Source organism: Sinohyriopsis cumingii, chromosome 6, assembly GCF_028554795.1.
Source record: "Sinohyriopsis cumingii isolate HCF-2022 chromosome 6, ASM2855479v2, whole genome shotgun sequence".
NCBI lineage: Eukaryota > Metazoa > Mollusca > Bivalvia > Unionida > Unionidae > Sinohyriopsis > Sinohyriopsis cumingii.
In genome coordinates this window covers 72,911,741-72,934,094 of record NC_142966.1, presented here as the reverse complement: position 1 = coordinate 72,934,094, position 22,354 = coordinate 72,911,741, and the positions used below count along the sequence as shown (strand labels likewise).

Genomic DNA, 22,354 nt, shown 5'->3' with positions numbered 1-22,354 from the left:
TACTCTCCGTTACGGATCACTGCCATTTCACCTCTGTCTGCGTGAGTTCGCGTCTCGGATTCAGCCAATGTGGGTATGTGAGAAAGCTTGCCAGTAGCTTCTCGTGGGTCGGTGGTTCTTTCTCCACCATTAATACTGGCCACCATGTATAGCCTAATCTGTGCTGAAAAATGGCATTAAACCCTACAACAACAAATCCACAAATAAAGTATTCACGTATGTCATTTTGAATCAACCCCAAAATTTCAAGCAGTCAAAGGAACTGAACAGCACTGAGGTTCATTTCCCCATGTTTATGATGATGCATAGTTATTAATTTTGCTCCATATAATTTAAATCAGAAAGGTTTTGAATGTCTTTCTACTTACTTCAATAAAGAATGTACAACACGAGTCCCTCAAAAGGGACTGATGCTCCACTGGCCAAAAGACAACCTCCAGGTATTCAAGATATGACCATTTCTTCCTATTAACTCTTAAGTGTTGAAACATCTCTGATGTTCCTACCAATAACAGGATTTCCCTACTGCTGCTGTGTATGTCAGATTGGAACCATTTTCATTTAAAATCAGACATCATTTAAGAACAACAATACAACATAAGAAGTATTTTGGTGTAAACCCCATGATGATATGTCTTTCTCCATTGACGACAATAACAAGATTTTAATGTGGCTGCCATGGTGTACATATTTAAGATTAGCATCTTTTCCATTTCGGACCAACTAGATATTATAAGTGGTCTTTTGGTGAAAGTACATCACAGTATCATTATGACCAGCTACCTATGTGATATAGCTATAAAAAGACGTTCAAGATGGCCATTGTGCTTATCACATGGGGAGTCAGATTGCCACCATCCTCCTTCCTGACCAACTATACACCATACAAAGCCTTTTAGTGAAAACCCCATGCTAATATGATTATCCATTCATATGGAGTTGCAATGGCTGCCATGACAACCGTATCGGATGTTCGAGTAGCACCATTTTCATTTATGACCAACTAGACCATGTGACGAGTGTCTGTGCAAAGTTTTATAGCAATCCACAAAATAGTTTAGGAGGAGTGGTGCTAGCAAACTTGTGTTAATGAATGGATGGGTGACCGATAACACACCCTCCCATAAGCTTTTCTGTTCTATGTAGTAATACTCATACAATATTTATACATGAAACATTTGAGTAATTACCTCTGGAGAAAGTTTTGTTTCAAGTATACTACAGCATTAGCCGTGGCCCTGTCTGGGGAGGTTAATGAAGCTAAGTATAAGTTTTGACACACTTTTTCTAAAAGGGTAGAAACTGGGTTATATCCACTGAAATAGATATCCACTAAAACCTCCATGATAAATTTCTCCACCTAAACATATCAACAGTGAATTTTAATGCTTATGCATTTTGGTCATCTAGGATGTTTAATAACGACTGATGAACCTGAATATCAAGCATGTTGATAAAATCATAATTGCCATGAGAGCTAGCATCCTTCCACACACTCCCACTTACCAGTCCTAACATACTTCCAGCCACCCAGCACTCCCATGCACATGTCAAATGCTTCAATCTGAAGACGTCTTTTACTTTCAAAAACACTATTTGGTCAAAGGGCAGTCAAAAATTGTAAAGCAAATTTACAATCCTAACATAATCTAATGTTAGCAACCATTTGTCAATTATCTTTTAATGTTTGTTTTCATAAATATTCATCCTCTGAGGTTCCACATTTGTACGAAGCAGCATTTTCCACACATTTTTTTTATTTATCAATACAGACACCCCATTATGCTTATATGGATAAGTGTCCTGTCCCACACCATCCTAAACCCTTAGGCACATATACAGACCACCCACAATAATACTCCATGGTTTGCAGTCTCTGTCTTGAACAGTGTAGGAGTTGCAAAACTTTAGAAAATTCATTACATCACTGCATATTGTATATACAATTACATATATGTGAAAGTGTTCCCACAACCTCCTTCCAGCTACATCCCCAAGAATGAATCAAAATTCTGAAACTGCTGTCAACATCTACAGACATCTTTCAACATATCCCACATTTTTCAAGTCCCTGTCTTAAACAATATAGAAACTGTGAAATACTACACATAAAAAGGCAAGTACGATTTAATGCCCACTCTTTCTTCACAAAACATGGGTATAATAACAATACTTCAGTGTACATAACTTTGTGACACCTGCTTCCATTCCTTCACCATATCATGTATCTCATTTTAAAACAGACAGCATGCATGCTGAAAATCCAACCAAAAGTTTAAATTATAGAAGAAACAAAGTCCTTACAAGCCTGTTTCTGATATACAGGAAAACTTTCTGAGCTTGTGGTGGTCCCTGCACGATATCTGGGAAACAGGCTGCCTCTTGCGATGTCATTTTGTCAAATGGAACTCGACTCTGAAATGCTGCCCCTTCTAAACCTGCAAAACATTGATAATTGAACCATAAGCTTTTAGAAAGACATATTTTTTACACATAGATGCTGGTCTTTACAAACGCACCTGCTCATCTTCCAGGACAAAATGAAATTCATCCCACAGATATCTTGCATCATGTCCCACCCAGTCACATTATCCTGACACCAGACTGACCAGTCCCAACACTAACCTCTTAATGCAGAGCACCAAGCGAGGCAGCTGCTGGTACCATTTATATAAGTCTTTGGTATGACTGGGCCTGGATTCAAACCCACAACCTTCTGCATCCAAGGCAGACACTCTAACCACTTAGGAGCAGTTGGGTAAATTTAATGCCAGGGTAATTATGAATAGGTGGGTGCAAGCAAAAATAAGATAAATGTACCCTAATTATAAAATAAATATAATATAATTTCCTTAAAACATATAGAAGGGCACTCAGTGACTTGAGCTTCTGTGTCAGTGTTAAGTATATCTGTATTTATAGGAATATTAAGAATGTAAATTACATAGGATCTATAAATAGATGCTTACTTATGTCTTGACAATTACTAATAATATAATTATTAGTACACGTTTACAAGATTCTGCCTTTTTGCCATTGGACAAATTGAATAGGATGGGTTTAGGAGAATTTAGTTATTTCTTATATGTATTCTGAAACATCAGAATGAGTATAATGATCTGTCACATGGGGGTATGTTGTGATAGAAGGTGTATATAAGGAGAACCGAGTAATCAGATTTCATTCCTACTTTGAAGTCATTATTATCATATCTGATGTTATACTTAGATACAGTGTGACTCCGCTTTAACATGGAAGTTTAGAGTCATAGAACTGAACTGTGTTATAGACTGAACCATGTTATAAGCAACCAGGTCAGTTAGCTGAATAAAATGATGCATGTACCCCAAAATATTTGCTTGGGGGGGGGGGGGGGGGAGTGTAGGTAATACACGCAGGCAGTAAATACATGCTTCAGTGGCACAGTTACATCTTAAATCTATGCATATTAACTGCAAAATACACCTGTAGTGAAAACAGGCATATATAAAATTTGGCTTTATTTAGACAACCACGGATTGGTAAATATACGTGTACACTGTTTATATATTTGATGTATCATCACATACATTGAATCCACAATAAAAGTAATTCCATCGAAGATATGCAAACATACATATTTAAAATATTCAATAATTTTGTTACAGTTCATTACATGTCTGAATTCAATGGGAAAACATAGCACAATCACGTAAAGAATGATGAAGCACATTTACTTTTCAGTATGTCCAAAGCTGGTAAAAGTTAGTTTGCATTTTAAGCCACTGTTGGTAGCGTTTGTAAGCATAAACTTGTTCCCTGCAAAAAGGAAACTTTCATGGCACAGTAAACTTGTTTCAGTCACGTTGAAATATGGAAAAAATACATCAGATTCCACTGCTTTTATTTAAGTTTGATACTGACTTCCTTTGAAGAAAAGTTCTTTGTTTTTATTGAAGACTGTAGTCGGCTTTCTTTGATGAAGGGAGCATGCATTATTGAAGTCACCGCTAAAGGACAGCTTTGGAGAACAAAACAACTGCCTGTTTCTTATTGTGGCGGCAACATCAAATAATTTTTTTCCATTTGTTTAGTACATTTTCATAACAATCAGTGCTTCAAAAGTAATGTTTTCTTTGAAATTTCAACAAACTATTTTATTTGGGCACATTTTCAAAAAAGGAATTGGCTTTCGTTTGGTCGATTGTAATTACTGTTCCTCCCCGTCAACTGAATGAGACCAATAAGTAAGATGTTGTTTGTTTTCATTCTTTTTTTACATCTGAAGTAGAGGAGTGATGCTGCCTTCCAGGCATGTGTCAGAAATTTAACAAAGGGTCAATGGACAATAGAGACGCAGGTGTTCTGGTCTGATGACCAAGATTACTATAGAAAATGTGAGTCTTCTGAAGGATTTGATTCTGAGTGAAACGAAGAGGAATTTTATTACCATCCACATACAAATGTCAGTCTATGTAAATATATCAACTGCTAGCGAGCGGCCAAAAATCCGACGAAAGATAGCAAGATAATGCCTTTTCCGGTTGTTCTCCACTAACAGAAATGTCAACAACAAAAAGCAGATATCTCACAACATACAGTACTCATGCCAGACATCAACAGAAGCGGATTATGATATAACAATGCACTTTTAAGATGGTTTCTCAATATATACAAAGAATTTGTTTATGTAACAATAGAAATTTTTTAGTTGCAGCTCCATTTCATGGAGCCTCTGAATTTCTCCACTCCAAACCAATGGTTGTGTATACCAGTTTAAACAGAAAACAATGTTCACCAATAAAATAAAATATCACCAGATGGTATATTTTGCCACCAATTACGAAACAAAATCACAGTTTGCGACATTGGCAAAGCCCTATGCGATCCATGAAAAAACATTTTACACATTGTTTTTCATACTTTTAAGAAGAAAAATCTGGTTTTTTTCATGTACGAGAAAAATACATATAAATTTCAGGAGCCATGCCCCAATTGTCTTGTATTATTCACGTGTGATCTCTTCCCCAAAACAATAATAAACTTTTGATATTTTTTTCATACTTTTAAGAAAGAACTTTTTTCATGTATGAGAAAAATACATGCATATAAAATTCTGGGAGCCACACCACAACCGTGTTATATCCGAATTTGTGTTATAATGGAGCTTGCTATAGCAGGGTCACACTGTATTATCTGAGAAGAAAAACATTTTATTTGGACTGTTCAGCAGAAATAGAAAGTGCTCATTATTTGGTTTAGAATATTATTCTGGAACTATTGTGAATTATTCAAAGGAGTTTTGGACAATGCTATTTTGACAATGTCATGATTCTTGGCAGACCACTACATATCCAGTTTTGAAATTTATATGGAACTTTTCATTCATTTGGACTTTCATAGAAGTTTATTAGGATTATTTTGGATTCATTTCATAATAATGTAAGTTCTTCTCACATTTTCATTCATTCATAATATTAAAAATTAAATTGCTAAATTTTACAAAACTTGTCGGTTTTGCTTCTTCCTGTTACTTTGTTTATGACCACAGTCATAAAAGAAATTAGGGTCTCATCCGGGGTACAAATTTCAGAGAAATAGAAATTGTTTTGAAATATAAATTTATGACAGTCAAATGCATGTAAATACAACAAAGGAGACAAAAGATGCACCTTATTTTCAACAACACCCACCCCCATTTATATTTTTGGTCTGCCATGGCCAATCTGCGGAATAGCTAAAGGCTTGACTTGAGTAGATGGGCATGAAGCCATTGTGACTAATTGACAGTTATTTACTCGTGTAGATTTCTGTGGTGTGAATGGAGATGCTATTTACTTGTAGACTAATTGACAGTTATTTACTCATGTAGATTTCTGTGGTCTGAATGGAGATGCTATTTACTTGTAGACTAATTGACAGTTATTTACTCGTGTAGATTTCTGTGGTCTGAATGGAGATGCTATTTACTTGTAGACTAATTGACAGTTATTTACTCATGTAGATTTCTGTGGTCTGAATGGAGATGCTATTTACTTGTAGACTAATTGACAGTTATTTACTCATGTAGATTTCTGTGGTCTGAATGGAGATGCTATTTACTTGTAGACTAATTGACAGTTATTTACTCATGTAGATTTCTGTGGTCTGAATGGAGATGCTATTTACTTGTAGACTAATTGACAGTTATTTACTCGTGTAGATTTCTGTGGTCTGAATGGAGATGCTATTTACTTGTAGACTAATTGACAGTTATTTACTCATGTAGATTTCTGTGGTCTGAATGGAGATGCCATTTACTTGTAGTGAAAACTGCACAGCATTCTTAATGATCATATTTGTGACTCAAACTGTTGATAATTTGCTTGTTATTTATTTTTTATTCTTTGTTTTGCTGTAGGGGTAAAATTTATAAATATACAAGTATAATAATTTAAAATATTTGCTTTTTAGTTTTTATAAATCGCTAGGAATTCATTTCTGATATGTATAAAACTAATGATTATATTCTTTTTCATTTTCCTTTTTATTCTTTTAAAAGTGAGGGACTACCGAATTTATGCTAGGGACTCTCATAAATAGGCTGAATTCCATCAGTGAAGAATAAAGGACTCCTCACCCTGAAACTTTGATGCGAGCCACGCAATAGTTCAACATACTGTAGCCTTTTCAAAACTTTAGTTATGATATTTTGGGGCAACCTCAAATCCACCAATAGGTGTAGGTGGGTGGGGTTTCTAAACATAAACTCGTTTGAATTGTTACAAGTCTATGCTCTTAAAATAAGTAACAGAAAAGAGTGAAGACAACAACCTTTATAAAATCTAACAAATGATTTTTTTCCCTAGAATAAAAGTGAAAAATAAAAAAAGAACTTACGGTATTGCAAATTAAATCCAAAAATAATCCAAGGCACAAGTCCAACTAATAAAAAGTCCTGAATAAAACTCAATTCAAGTCCCGATGAGATCCAAAATTAAAGGCAATAACGTGTCTGTTGTGGTCAGCAAAGTACTTATGTGTCAATAGTCTCTTGTTGAATCACAGAAATATTATTCCAGGTTTGAATTCAGTATAAATTTTCCAGGTATATTGTATTCTTTGTTGATGCAGATTGTACGTGGCAGTTTGCAAGTGCTTTCCTTCTTTCCTTCTGTATTATTGTAAATGGCTGCTTGCAAGTACTTAGATCTATGTCTTTATCCAAGAATTTTGTCAGAGCACTTTTGTATTTCCAGACAAAATAATCACTTGAATTCAATAATTTGAAGAAAATAAAATTCAGCCTAAACTGGATACAACATAATACATCTTAAAGTGCCAGATGTTAAAGCACAATTCGTAAAACCCTCACAGTCACAAGATAAGAGTTCTCTGCTTGACCTCAGGTCACAAATTAGCATTTCTAACAACAACCATTACCTAATTGAAAATAACTTTCTAGCATGATTTAATGAGCCTTGTTTATTCAAAATATAATACCCTATAAAATTCAATTTGGAATCTCCAAAACCCTGACCCAAATCAACATGCTTACCTAAATAACAATTTGGTAAATGAGCTCATACTCACAGAGAATAATGAAGCTGTTACAGTAAAACCTGTTAATGAGAGACCGCCCCTACTGCCAACAAAAAGTGGTCTCTTATAGCAGATTTGTACAAAAAGACCAGTTTCCAAAGGTTCAGTTTACAAACAATTTCAAGATAAATAACCACAATCACTGTACATATATTCTATTCTTTATTAATAGTTCTTGCTAAAATATTGTATGCATTTATCTAAAATCATTTATATAGCAAAAATTATATACTTCTATCATTAAACATGAAATCGCATTACATGTGAAGATCACATATTTCAGCATATGAAATCATTTTTGAATTACTAGTTTTACTTAAAACAACCTAAATTTGTTTTACCAACGTTTGAAACGCTTTTTTTTGTAAGTGATCTGCTCTATTTCACTTCTTTCAGTTGCAATAGTTATTTTCTCCAGCCTTAAAATTTGTCTCTTTTTAGCTGAAGGTTCATCCATTGTTATTAAGGTTCTAGGTGTTAAAATTATTAGTTCTTAATTGTAATATCGAATGTAAAGGCGGTTTTGACTGGGCTGTGGGAGAATATGAAAAATCTATATATGTGCATTGCATATATAACAATTAATGAAATAGAAGGAAACAATTATCTCATTCAGAAACAGAACCATTTACTTGGAGACAAAAGTCAATCAATGGCTTCATTAAAAGATGACATACAGGGATTAACTCTATAAGCAAAGTGTGTAATCTGGTCACACCAACTTGAATAGACAACAGTTTTGTGATTGGGATGTAATCACTTAACATCGGGGGAAAATACAACAAACATCACAAGTCTTGAACACAATCAATCAAATCCTGCAAACGATTCTCTCTTGCTGGTTTAATAGACAATGACCTTATTCACCCCTGGCAATACGGATTAACTATATAAACAAATAATATTAGCGACCACTATGTCAACTTTGGCACTACAACAGCAATTTGTGACATGTACATTAACCTGGTTTACGGACTATAGCATCTATCATCGGTAGCAACAATCCTTTTATGTTTGTTTTTTATCAAAAAAATCATTACTAATCAACCGGTCATTGTAACAATTGATTACATATAGGTCAGTGGTTTATGTCTGTTCTTGCGATATGGTCATTGATAGGGATGCTGGGTCCTACAATAAGGCCAGGAAGCAGGCTAAGTGCGGGAATAATTAGCCTGGTTCCCTGCTTTTTATGCTCCCTACATTGCTCACCCCTATATGAATAGCAGAGAACAATGCAGGGAACCAGACTAAAAATAATCTACATTTACTTTAGTCTGGTTTACAACAAAAACTATAAAACACTATAGGCATAGCTAAAAAAATTATACATTGGTAGCCAGCCTATTTTTTTTAAATTTAGAATGGTATGAGCGGTCGTTTCTATGGGGATTAAATAAAGGTCGGTGGAGTTTATCCTTGATTTTGCGATGCAGTAGTTCATAGCAGTGTTGAAATTCATATTTTGCCAAGACACTGTGGTCGCTGGTTGCATTCAGCAGGTGGTCGCTCATAACAGAGTGTTTATTAATAAAACCAATGTGCTTTACGACTCAGCAGTTTTTACTGTATTAGTTGTTTCCATCAATAAAATTTAGAAAAAAATACCAAACAATAGTCAATGAGGTCAAACAGAACTGAACTCAATTTTGGACAAGGTCAAGTCCAGTAAACAACGTTACATTACAATAACATGTAATGGAATACAAAAATTTATAACTAACAGACAAGCAATTAAATTAAATATACATTACAGAATAAAGTTAAACATAAAATATTACAATAGGTAAAGATGTTGTAGGGTTTAACGCCATTTTCAGCACACGATAGACTACACATGGCAGCCAGTATTAATGGCGGAGGAAGAACCTGGGAAATCCCCAGAAAGAACCACTGACCCTCCAGAAGCTACTGGCAAGCTTTCTCACATACCCATATTGGCCGAATCCAAGACTCGGTAAAGATGTTAAAATTTTATAAAATGTATGTAATATAAAATAGAAAGGTAACATATATGAAATTCTTAAATTACATTTCTTACATGTAAGCTGTCATGTGCATTTCTGATCGACTCCAAAAATATATCCCTTTAAAATGTTTTGAAAAAGGTCAAGCTAGTGATTATGCTCAAGCTATATAGCATGTTCTTTCCAAAAAATAAAAAACATGGTCTTTTCTTGTATACAAAATTTTCTGTAAAATGTCTATAAGACTAGAGGAATGCTAAGCAATTTGCTCAGGAAAATATATCCCAACCACAAAGGAGACGAGTTTAAAGACAAAAAGGGCAGAACTCTTGTTAAAATAATGTCAGTACAATGACAGGTTAACATACATATCTTCAGCTGATGAGTATAATATATACTAACTTTCACAGCAATCAAATAAAATCTCCAAGCGTATTTGTGTTCACAAAGTTCTGACATACTGTGCAGCTAAGAGTAAAAAAGGACACTGACTCATCAAAATAAAAAAGCAGAGAATTGTCAATAAATGCATCTGTAATAAAAAGTTTTCTAGTGAAATTCTATTTCGAAATGCCATCCATTCAGAAGAAGAACCAATAACAAGAATTTCAAGATGACTACCTTGGTAGACATACTGGAAGGGTTACGTTGGCATCATTTTGATTGATGACCAACTAGACTTTATATTAAGTTTTCTGGTGAAAACCTTGGACAATATAACTTCTGTTTAGAAGAAGCAGTGATAACAAGAATTTTAAGAGGACTGCCTTATTGAATATCAGATCGGCACCATATTCATTGAAAACCAATTTGATAAACGAAGACATGAAGTGCAAACCACATGTCAATATGACCTGACATCCTGCAGCAGTTAACAGTAACAAGATTTTCAAGATGGCCACCATGACAGCCATATTGAAGGTCAGATCATCACCATTTTCAATTAGGACCAACTAGACATCATAAGAAATCTTCTGGTGAAACACCCATGTTGATATGGCTTAATAAATGTACACTAGAGGGTCTACAGTTGACACATTTTAAGATCTGTACAACATGTGAAGGAAAACAGAAAGAAGGAGCAGAAATAGACAAATTAAATAGGCTTGTTTAAATAAAATATGTAACAGCAGATATATTTCCTAAATGATAAAAAAATGTAACAAAGGTTAAATCACCACTGTGGCACTATCACTTTTCTCCTACTGATATATTGTGAAATCTCACTATAAAATATACAACAAAGTTAGATTATCACATATATATGCACTAATTTCACCCATGATGTGTCACAAGTTTTAATAATCTGATTTCGTTATCATGATTTAGAAAAGTAGATATGTATTCACCCAGATTTAAAAAAAAAATTCAAGTTCAATAATCCTAAGTCTTACCTGATCTATATTCCAAGCACACGTTAAGTCATGGGTATATGAAAAGTAGGTCACTGATCTCCTTTGATGAATACACACATCAAGTTTAATGAATGTACATGTAACAGTGTCAATGAAACAGATCTAAATGACAAAATAAACCTAAATATGGCAATACCACCATCAATGGAAATGTAATGCCTATGCCAATAACACCATCACTGGAAAAGTGATGCTATGTCAAAACCTTGCTTTGCAGATGAGAAAAAACTTCCATGCTATTATACCTGTTGGATCATCATTCTCACTGTCTTCTGCAATATCAGGTTCTGGCTCCGACTTGAGTTTTTCTGTCTTTTCTGTTTTCTCTGGCTTCTTCTCCTCACTCTCCACGCTTTCTTCATCATCTGAGATGGTGGCAATCTGATCCTCTTCTTTGTACTCCACCTGAAATGATAATTAGTACACTCATGATGCAAACTTTTAATTATATTTATCTTTATAATAACCACATTTGAAAAAGGTTTATTTATTTATTTTTTATTAAGATCAAATTGTATATGAAATGACTGGAAGCACTATCATATACATGCTAATATAGAGAATATCAGTTCTGATATACATTGCATTTTCTTTGTGTTTCAAGATCTATTGCTGGATGCCCAAAATTATTTGCATAACTAACATCTGAATGCCTTGTCAATTTCTGACAAGGTTTTACAGTTTTATTTTTCCTGAACTTATGATTTTACACACAATCAAAGGAGATCTGGTGTCATAGTTTCAAGCAAAAGTTTGTTTGCCAGTAATTTGAGATGGTTTTCTTCAATCAGTCAATACCAAATTACCTCAGAAAACACCTAGGCAAACACTATCAGATAATTCAAGATACAAAGTCACCCCAGTCCCTGTCATTTCATCAAGTATGCAAAGAAAGCAAAGCTGACATTGCCATTTATTGTGTTGACCTCATCTTTTTTTTTAGGTAACTGGTAACCGGATGCTTTCACATTCTGAGTACAATAACTATTTCTGTCTTTTTTTCTCTATTCAACGAGTAAATTAAAACAGTTCAAACACTTATTTTGTATATGTGATCAAATTTTGTGCCAATTTAACTATTATTTATTTCTGCAGTCACAATTAAAGCTACTAGATTCTAGCTGAAAATTCATACTGAAGTAGGTCAAGTAACATGCACAATTACTCTGTGGAGGTTTATAGGTTGCAAGCAAAAGTAAACAAGTTCATTTACACTGCTTGTAAAGGTAGGGCAAACAGACATGTAGCTAGACAGCTGTGACCTGATTACCATAGTACTGCAATTTATTTTCTAGGCAACTATGTTCTTTAATAAAGTTGTACAACCATTTAAGAGAAATTTTAACATTCTCATAAAGTTTAATGAATATTTATTTTGTTTTCATATTATTTGACTTCGAGGTTTAGCAGAACAGCTCTTTTAAGTGACTGTAAATATTCTTAGTTCTGACCATGCTATACTCAATTCTCCCACTTCTCTCACTATTTTTCATTTCTGCTCTATTAGGGTGGGGAAAAGAAGTCACTTTACCCGTAATTTGAGTCCTGAATAATTGTGCTTCTGTAGAAAAAATATTAAATGTAATTATGAACTTACCAAAAACTAAAATAATTTTAAATCCTTGGTGTCACTTGTCATAAAAGATTCATCATGCTGTCTTTTTGTTGCTGCCGTCATTCTGTAAAGGCTGCCACAACAGAGTGACAATAAGTGAGATCTGACGTGGGGATCAAACATGTGCAAGATAGTAATGCACAACTATATTGGGAAGATACCAGAAAATGCATTATCATGCTGAATTTTTTTTAATTATCAAACTTTATTAGATTAATATTTACTTTCTTTTTAGACTTGATTCACCCAAAAATGTGAAGACATCATACATGTGCTTTTAAATTGGGTGTAATAACCATGATTTTCATAAAGACAATGATATCTCTTTTGTAGTTAGTGTGGCTATGATCCCCAAGTTTATCTCATTAAACAATAAGACATGCAACCATATGCATACTGAGATATACATCCCATAATATGATACATATCATTGCATACCATATGCAAATGCCACATATTGATACATACTGAGATATACATCCTATAATATGATACATATCATTGCATACATAAGGGCAAGAATAATTTTTGGAAAATATCAGTCTTGTCTTAAGAATTCCACATGGGCCTGAGACTGTTCAACTTACTGACATCTGCCTAATGACCAAATGCTAAAATTGAACCAAAATCTTTTTTCAGTTGGATGCGCTGTTGTAATTTCTTCCAATGTTGTTTATTGTGTATGTTATGAAAATTATGTGGTAGGGTCAAACAAACAAAAAATGTGTAGTTTTGGTTATACTGAAAAAAATGTTTAGGGTGGGTAGGTAAGTAAAAACGTCTGAAGGGGCTCCAGAAATATTTAAATTAAGCATAAACAACAGAAGAAAAAAACTAATTTGCATCCTAAATTTAATTTGGCCACATGTATTAGCTTCTTTTGCATTTTCATCAATATTTTTGATGGTACAGAAGCATAATTTGTCCAATTCTGAAAAGTCCCCAAACTAGGATTCTTTTAATGTTGGTCAAAATCTGTTTAGCAGTTATATTTTTCTTATAGGTAAACCTATGAAAATGTTTCTTTTACATTTACTTTAGTTACATCTGCAGTAGAAACATCTGCTATATAAATAAGGAAGATGCTGAAGCTAAAACACTTTCAGTCAATGTCGATCAGTTGTTAAAAGTGGCAGAAAAACCTCTTCTTGATCCCTGGGTCCTAAACTTTTGAATGTATCCTGTGTATGGTTAATATGGCACAAAAGACCCCATATTTAATCAAACTGTCTAGCCAAGCATTTAATACAATATGTACTATTATGTTCACTATTTGACTACAATGGTAAATAAAGTTTCCATTTACCATTGTAACCAATGTTCATTTCAGATTTTTTCTATGAGTGTGTGGGTGCGTGATTTGGATTATTAACGTAGCTTTAACAATTTTTCAGTCATATTGCTACGATGTCTGTGGCGTGATAGTTTATAATGATGTCTAGCACTGGGGCATCATGCTGCAGACATGTAGCATGATGTCCCACCCAGTCACATTAACCTGACAACAGGCCGACTAGTCCTAACACTAACCTCTTCATGCAGTGCGCCAAGCAAGGCTGCTGTAAGTACCATTTTGTAAGTCTTTGGTATGACTCAGCTGGGGATCGAACCCATGACTTCTCACATCCTAGGCAGACACTCTAACCACTAGGCCACCAGAGCGGTCATAATTTCTTATATGAGACTGAATTGTTACGACTTTATTGTGCCCAAATATGCATAATTAAGCATTTCTGAGATCTCTGCATGAATAAACATTCCAAAAGTTAAATAAAATCATGTACCAGGAGATTAAAAAAATATCAATATACATAACAATGGTGGGTTGATATATGAATAAGTCTGAAAGGTCTTTGTGATGAATCTGATCAAAATCTTTAGTCATTTAAATGTGTTTCTACTATTAGCAATAGCAGCCATATTTGATAGTAGAATGTCATCACTTGTATAAATCTGAGAGGTGTTTCATGCTGGGACATTTTCTGTCAATTTGATCAAATTTTGCTAAGCGGTTATTTCACAAGAAGTTATTAAAGATTTTTCTAGTTTTATTAACAACAGCCTGACAACCAACTGGCATCAGTTTAAATTTAAAATTCAAATTTAAAAACCCTTCATGCCAGTACCACTGAACGAACTTTTGAGAAAGCTATATTTATGTAATAATTCATAAAATATAAGTTAAATTATTAAATATTTAAGGAAATATTTCATTAGTGAAATGACTATATATATAATGCTACATACTGTGGACTTTGTCCAATTATTTAATGTTTTCATACAAAAATGAAGATAGTTTTATTTTTGTGAACACATTTCTTGTGCACAATGATACAGTGAACAATGCTGGAATATGGGGTATCATAACACACAATATGACAAAACACATATTACTGCTAAATGAAAGATCTAAGTTTTGTGCACTTTTTTATATCCTTGATGTGTTTAGTTTTTAAAATCAGTCACATTTCTTGTGCAGAATCATAGAGGGAACATTGCTGTGGTAGGGGTATCATATCAATATTACAAAACACTCACAACCGGTGAATCAAATGAATAAGATTTGTGCATTTTATATATGAATATCATTGATTCTTTTCATTTTTAAACTTGGTAGGGAGCTATAGTTCAAGTCACATTGGTCACGTAAGCACATTTACTGATAATAGATTTTAAAATCATTTTATTTTTAGTGTTTAATCGTAATATAGTTATAATAAAGTTATTTTAATCGCGATTTTCTAGTGATCTACACATTATTTGCCATTAAAAAAATTCCGGACAAAAATTATCTATTGCTATAGACTATTATAATGACTGAATTATTATTAGTGCAGGGGAATTAAGGTACCATTACATGAAAAAGAAGATATGCACATCTTCATTCATCTCCTATGAATGGGATAGAGGATTGACATACAGAAGTTTTATTCTTAGCTTATACTTAAGACATTTCTTTAAAATGATAATTTAGCATGGTGTAAAATGTAACTAAAATAAATCTGAACTGGCAGTTGCGTTTCTAGTCTTTTATTGTACAAAAGCACATATTTGTATGGGACAGTGGGGTATTATATATGAACTGAAATAATAGACATAAAATACATTACAGAAGATATATACAAAGTTACATAATATCCTCCAATTCCCCCACACACACACTTTGTTTATAAATGACAACACTGTTGAGTCTCTGTTTTTATTTGCAGTATAACTTTTTCCAAACCGCAGGCACATTCCCTCTTAAATCATAGCATGTGATAAAACTGGTTTAAACATGATCACCCTGTTTGCTTGTCTATGACTAAAAAATGTTGTAGTGGGTTATCAATGAATTTGCCATTAAGCATTTATCGAGAAATTTTTACCTTAATCTTCAATGGAATTTTGAAGGACAGGGAGCAAAACAAGTTAATAAATGCCATTTAAAGGTATCTGAAATCAAATTCTCTAAAATGACACCTGTAGCTGCAAAAAAGTGGCTCCGAGCGCGTACATGAGCTATGTGACCTGTACTATACAAGTGTGGATAAGCAAACAGTATAGTGTGGTAAGGGAGGCAACTCTACCTCTTGGCTTTTTCCACATTTGCAATTATCAATAACTAAATGACTGCATTAAAATAAACACTAGTCATACCCTTGCTCGCTTACGCCGACTCATCTTTTCGCTGTCTTCGATTTCTTTTCTGTTTTACTGTCAACCGATAAGTTCAAAACGAAGTAGACTTCGAGTTCTTTGTTCACGTTGGACCTTTATCTTGCGGGAAAGCAATCACCTGGAATATAAATTTTCAATTATGCTATACTACTTATTGTTCACGAAAATGATAATCTGCACAATAATGCTCAATAAAGCAGCTGAAACAGATAAAGACTAAAATGCCGACAAAATTAGTTTGTGTAAACTGAAGCTTACCTACCGGAAATAAAGCCGATGAAATTTTGTCTGGTGCTCACACTTTCGCCTAAATAAAAGAGATATCCCTCTGCTATGTCCATTTTACATAACCCGTCTAAAAAGTTACTCTAAGAAAGAAACCGCCCCAAGGCTGTGACGAGAAACCGTCCCAAGGCTTTGACGAAATAGTTACAGCCGGTCAGTTGAGGATCGTTTTAGCGAGTTTTGCATTGCATGTAAATATAAATTATTATTATTATTATTATTATTATTATTATTATTATTATTATTATTATTATTATTATTTGGTAATTCTAAGGTGATATTTCTCTTCTGAAGAGTGTAACTGATTTTTTTTTTTAGTGTGTCTGAGTTTAGTGTTATTGTCCAAGATCACAGTAGTTATAAAACACAATATGGATGTTATGGATATTTAGTATTGCGAGTGACACTATGGGGTCCTATGAAAACTTATCATTACGACCTCACTGCAGACAAAAGCCACCATGAAATTCACCGATATTTTCTTGACGGCTCGACAGTGACAGATATTAAAATAAAAACAAACGCCAAAAATCATTAGGGATCCTTTAGGGGTGGGAAGGGAGATATGATGCTCTCATCTGTCGATCTTAGGATAATCACTCAAATGCATTTAGACCGTCCCGGATGTAAGGGGTGGGGAGGTCTTTTACAGTGATTTTTTGTAGTTTGACGCATCCACTAGCTACATGCGTTTCTGAATTCGAACCTACTAGAGTTTCAAGGTCGAAATGAAAGTATAGAAACTTTGAAGTCTTTCAAACTATACGCGCGATGACGTGTCTGAAAATTCAAATCTGATTCGAATTTCTAGGAAGAAACTGACCTATAGTTCATTCCGCACATCGTCATCCCGAATGATATCTGTAGCTGGTGAATTTTCAGGTTAGCGTTACTAAATGTAGCTAGAAGAAAATGGATCCAGAACACAATTTTATTCTAAATTCTTTAAATTTGCTTTTCAGTACTGAACTTTCCACTGTATAACAATCATTAAAAATCATATGTTAATCTAACATACCTTCCAAGATGACTTCACGGTGAAACTCTTGTCAAAGGCTCACCGGCATTTTTTTCGAGAGGTCGGACTGTAAACAAACCAGCGTGCAGTAGAACACGGATTTCACTTCCGGATCATCACCAAGACCTTATTACTCACTGTACACTGTCGCCGAAACACACACAGACGATCATACCATAAGCTCATATTCTAAAGAATAAACAACTGCCTTTAAATCCATACAATGAATGCCTATTTCTAACTCTTGTATCACCGCCAAAAGGAGACGGAAAAAATGATTAAGAATAGACTGTGACTAAACCGGAACTATTAGTTGTGATCTGTTTCCAACTAATTCGCTCATACAAATTATTGCAACACCGTTCGAATCGACGTGGAGCGTACCACGTCTGTATAAATACATGATAAACAGGGTGGTCTGTTTACGTGAAAATTTTCGACGACGCCATAACCGGAAGATCTGATTTGTTTTCTAAGGAGTTAGCGGTATTCCTGTTCGACCATAATGTGCTGTCCTCCTTTTAATGTCAGTGCAGTGTCAAATATGGTCTCTAGCAACACTCTGACATATTACATGCATACAGATCTGTCTCTTTTCAACATGTTTTGACTGAATGGTGTTGTGCTGCATATCAATATAAATATTTAAAGCATTCGTGCATGAAACGAATTCGGTGCTTTTAGCGAGATGTCGAGAAGCTAACGTGAAAATTCAATGAGAAACACGCGGATATCATTCACAGTCCTTTGCCGAATGACCTATAGAAATTGCGAACGTAATTCAAACAGAGCGATTACTCCAGAGAATGCAGTTCTCACAATCGCATGTGTGTATGTATGTATGGATGGATGGATGGTTCTATGTATGTTGTTGTTGTTGTTGTTTTTCTTGTGTTTAACGCCATTTTTCAGCACAAGATAGACTATACATGGCGGCCAGTATAACCGGTGGAGGAAGAACCCTGCAAAACCCAGGGAAGAACCACCGACCATCGAGAAGCTACTGACAGGCTTCTCCACGTACCCACGCTAGCCGAGCCTTGGACTCGAACCCACGCAGACAGAGATGAGATGGCAGTGATCCGGAACGGTGAGCGCTTTAGACCACTCGGCCAATCGGGGCCCCTCTATGTATGTATGTATGTATGTATGTATGTATGTATGTATGTATGTATGTATGTATGTATGTAACTGTCAAACGTAGAAATGAACTGATACTGTAGAATAGATGACCCCAACTAATTAAAAGGACTGGAGTCCAAGTGGAGTCTGTCCCACAGTGGCGGTAAGCATCTGATCCAGCTTTCAACAATACATCACACGACTTGAGTAGTTTGTGTTATTTACAGCTTTACAATAAGTTTTTACTTTATGTTGAATATGTATAAAAAGATCACAGCTTTCAATATTAAATATTAAATGTTCATATTTCTCGTGTTTGTTGATATATTTTTAAATTATCCAATTTAGTTTGTTTATGTGGTAGTTTGTTGACATATGGAGTTGCTTTGGCTCTGTGACACATAAATGAGTTTTGTCAACAGGTGTACACTGATGTTATGGAAGTAAATTTAATACATCGATTTGTTGTGGACGATGTAACGAATTAGTGTGTGGTGTGTGTAGGATGTTTAACGTAGCTTTAAATATTTGAGTCATAACGCAACGATGTCTGTACTGTGGCAGTTTATAACGATGTCCCACCCAATCACATTATCCTGACACCAGGCCGACCAGTCCTAACATCAAAAACCTCTTAATGCTGAGTGCCAAGCGAGGCAGCTGCCAGTACCATTTTTATAAGTCTTTTGTATGACTCGGCCGGGGTTCGAACTCGCGACCTCCCAAGGCGGACGCCCTAACCACTTAGGCCAACGGAGTGGTCCATCGCATTAGTGGGTATTAACGGTACAAAATCCAAGGTGAGTTTTGAGAACTTTCCTTATTTAAGATAATGTTTATTGAATGATGGCCCATTCATAATAATATCTGAAGAGCTTGTTGGGTTTTTGTGTGTGTTTTTATACACAGTCAAATCTAATTTATTTGGTAGATGCAGCTTGTACCAAATAATTAGGAACAGAAACAAAGATATATGTTTAATTTTTAAAAAAAATAAGAGCTCATGATAATCAATCAATACATGTGTAACTGAATACCACATACAATTTATAAGGAACTTGGTTTATAGTGATGTGATAAGATTCCTGATTATATATAATCAGGTGGTGCTTCTAACAGGATCGTATTACATGTTAGTGTGCTGTAAAGTTGTTAGACTTTCTCCTTGTTCTCCAATGGTCAATGGGAGGATTTCAGATTAGTTGATCTAAAGGAGAACCAGGACGGATGGATGATATGACAGGCCGAATTTGCTAATAAATTATTATATTTACTATTACTCAAGCATTATACAGTAGAATATGATGGTGAGTGGTAGTGCATTTAGAAACCCCATATTTAAATTCGTGAGATAAGGTATTTACGAGTTGCTTTCTTAGTGATGCGTTGGAACCGTTAGCTACACTAACATCAGCAGCGCTTATTGAAGGCGCAGGCATCTGGATGGCGAGTACTGGGTATTTTGGATTAAGGATACAAATCTATACCGGCCGCACTGGTGATTCGCATCCTGCTGCTGCAAATAAAACCCTATATAAGGAAGCACAGGGGCTCGTATCGTTGCTTAAAATTGACATGTCATAAATGTACTATATACTGGCTACAAGGGAGGACACTTCTCTCCTTGCAAGCGCGACCTATTTAAGAATAAACACTGATATTTCAAGCTAAGCTTTGCGTAGCTTAATAAATTTGGTACCGATATTTAGCTCAGGCATTCGACTGTGTACCCCTATCAAAAGTTTGACTTAATATCATACTTTTAAGGAATGCCAAATCGTTTTCCCACGGTACCGCTCGACATGGCCCTGATCGTGCCCGCTTAATATGCAAGAACAAAGCGCTGAACGTAATACTGTCCTCTCATTGCTTAAAAGAAAATGACGTCCTGTATTTATTTATAACTTATTTTCAGTTGGCCAATGAAAAGGTAGTATTCCATTCAGGGCGTTGTAGCTTGCAGAGGGCAAAAGCACATTCACACCCCTCCCACGTGTGATTTTCAATGCGCTACGGCATGACAACATTAGCTTGGTCAACACACTGCTCAAGACCATCAATAAGGAGTACGACTACTGTATCGGTACTTTACCAAGTCGTCACTTTCGTGATTGTCATCTCAGCTTCTTTATCGTAACCATTTTACATGCAAGACATAGCGTTCAGAACGAGGCTAAACGTTAGATCACCAATGTTGCATGGCTTCTTCAAAATTATATAACGTACGCGTGGTGTCACAGCATGGAGAAATGCTAAAGCGTCTATTTCGAGCTCATTATTTTCAGACACAGAAGCGCGGTAGTCGTTCACAATCGCGTTTTACAAAACCTGTCGCTCTACAGTCTCATGTAGTTTCCGCAACCTGCCAGTTTAGTGCGATGCAATGAATGCTTCGCTAGAATCCTGTTAGGGCGCCATCTGTTATCTCTATCCTCTGCGCGTCTTTGTCTTGCTCAGGTTTCGGCACCCGCCTTCAAATAAGTCATTCACTGAAAGAATCTAATAGTTAAGTTCAAGAATGTCACCGTGCAGTAGATAAATTTTCATGAACTAAAAGAAACATGAGTTGCATAAGATTATTACATCTAGAAGCGAACACCAGTATTTCTGGATTGGGCGATTGAGAGGGGCACATGAAAAGTAGTAATTTTGAAGAAAACAGAAACAAACCAAAAATACCACATATTTTTTATTATTTTGTGCGCTCTCTCTCTCTCTCTCTCTTTCTCTCTCTCAATGGATCACTCTAAAAGGAATGTATCGCACACCTATCATATACAAAGGTATTAATCAATTATTTAATAAACCGATGCCAATCATTATTATATAAACGTTAGCTGTTTCGTGTTACCAATTTACATAATCAATTGATACAAAGTCATTGACAACATACTAAATTAAACTACACGCACGTTGTTTTTTTTTTAAATATTACATGAATTAGGAATTATATTGCAAGTAAAATCAATATATTATCAGCTTAGAGAATTCTAATTTTCATTGTTAATTCGACAGTTTCTTTTATCTTAAGACCAAAAGAAGCTTACGTTTGGGACCAAGGAGCTGTTACTTGATTAAAATATCAGTGTTATCACGGTTGAATACATATAAAACGTTGTTAATGGTGAAAAAGAATACCTTTTTTTAATTTTCTATGTGAATCTAAATACGGTTTTGTATGCTTACCATTACGTGCTACGGTTTAGATCAGAATTTATTTACAAATTTAAAGAATGGGACTTTTAGTTAAGTGTCCGACTGCGATAGTAACCTAATGTCCCTAATTTCAGACCGTTCCTCGTGACATTAGATACAAAGAAACATTTTTATTCATTGTTGTTTTTAGAAAGCAAACAAAAACACAATGCGTGTTAGAAAGATTGTCGTGGGTCTAAAGGACGTTCTATATGAATCTGGTCTTACTCCATACAGGTGATATACAATATTATATTAAAAATCAAATAATATGATACCAGCTGAGAACATATTAGAGACAGAGTTCATGGCGTGCAGATTTTTAAACAAAACTATTTTGCGAAACTTCTACATAAAAGTTTATTGAGAGATATTTGTCAGCTAATAATTTATGCCGAAACGTTTTGTGGGTTATCAACTTGTTTATTCCTTTGAACTTTTAATCAGTTGATAAAATTGACAACATTTAGAATTTAGAGATTTTCGTTACAGCGAAAATCGTATAATTTTTAAAGTC

General features: G+C 34.7%; 1 protein-coding gene across 3 annotated transcripts in view; it reads right to left on the bottom strand.

The window, feature by feature from the left end:
• LOC149797201 (lysine-specific histone demethylase 1A-like) overlaps positions 1–17,647 on the bottom strand; it is a 69,894-nt gene extending 52,247 nt beyond the window's left edge. The window contains exons 1-4 of one of the 3 annotated variants that reach the window (XM_089961883.1): positions 17,521–17,647; positions 16,197–16,335; positions 11,188–11,347; positions 2,305–2,438 (exon numbers count right to left, since the gene is read on the bottom strand). In XM_089961883.1, coding sequence (XP_089818009.1) covers positions 2,305–2,438; positions 11,188–11,347; positions 16,197–16,220 — 318 coding nt within the window. In that variant the 5' untranslated portion in view covers positions 16,221–16,335; positions 17,521–17,647. Of the gene's footprint in view, positions 1–2,304; positions 2,439–11,187; positions 11,348–16,196; positions 16,336–16,475; positions 16,565–17,520 lie in introns of those variants that run through there. The other 2 variants (XM_089961881.1, XM_089961882.1) reach the window with 2 other exon arrangements.
• Between the last annotated feature and the right edge of the window lie 4,707 nt (positions 17,648–22,354).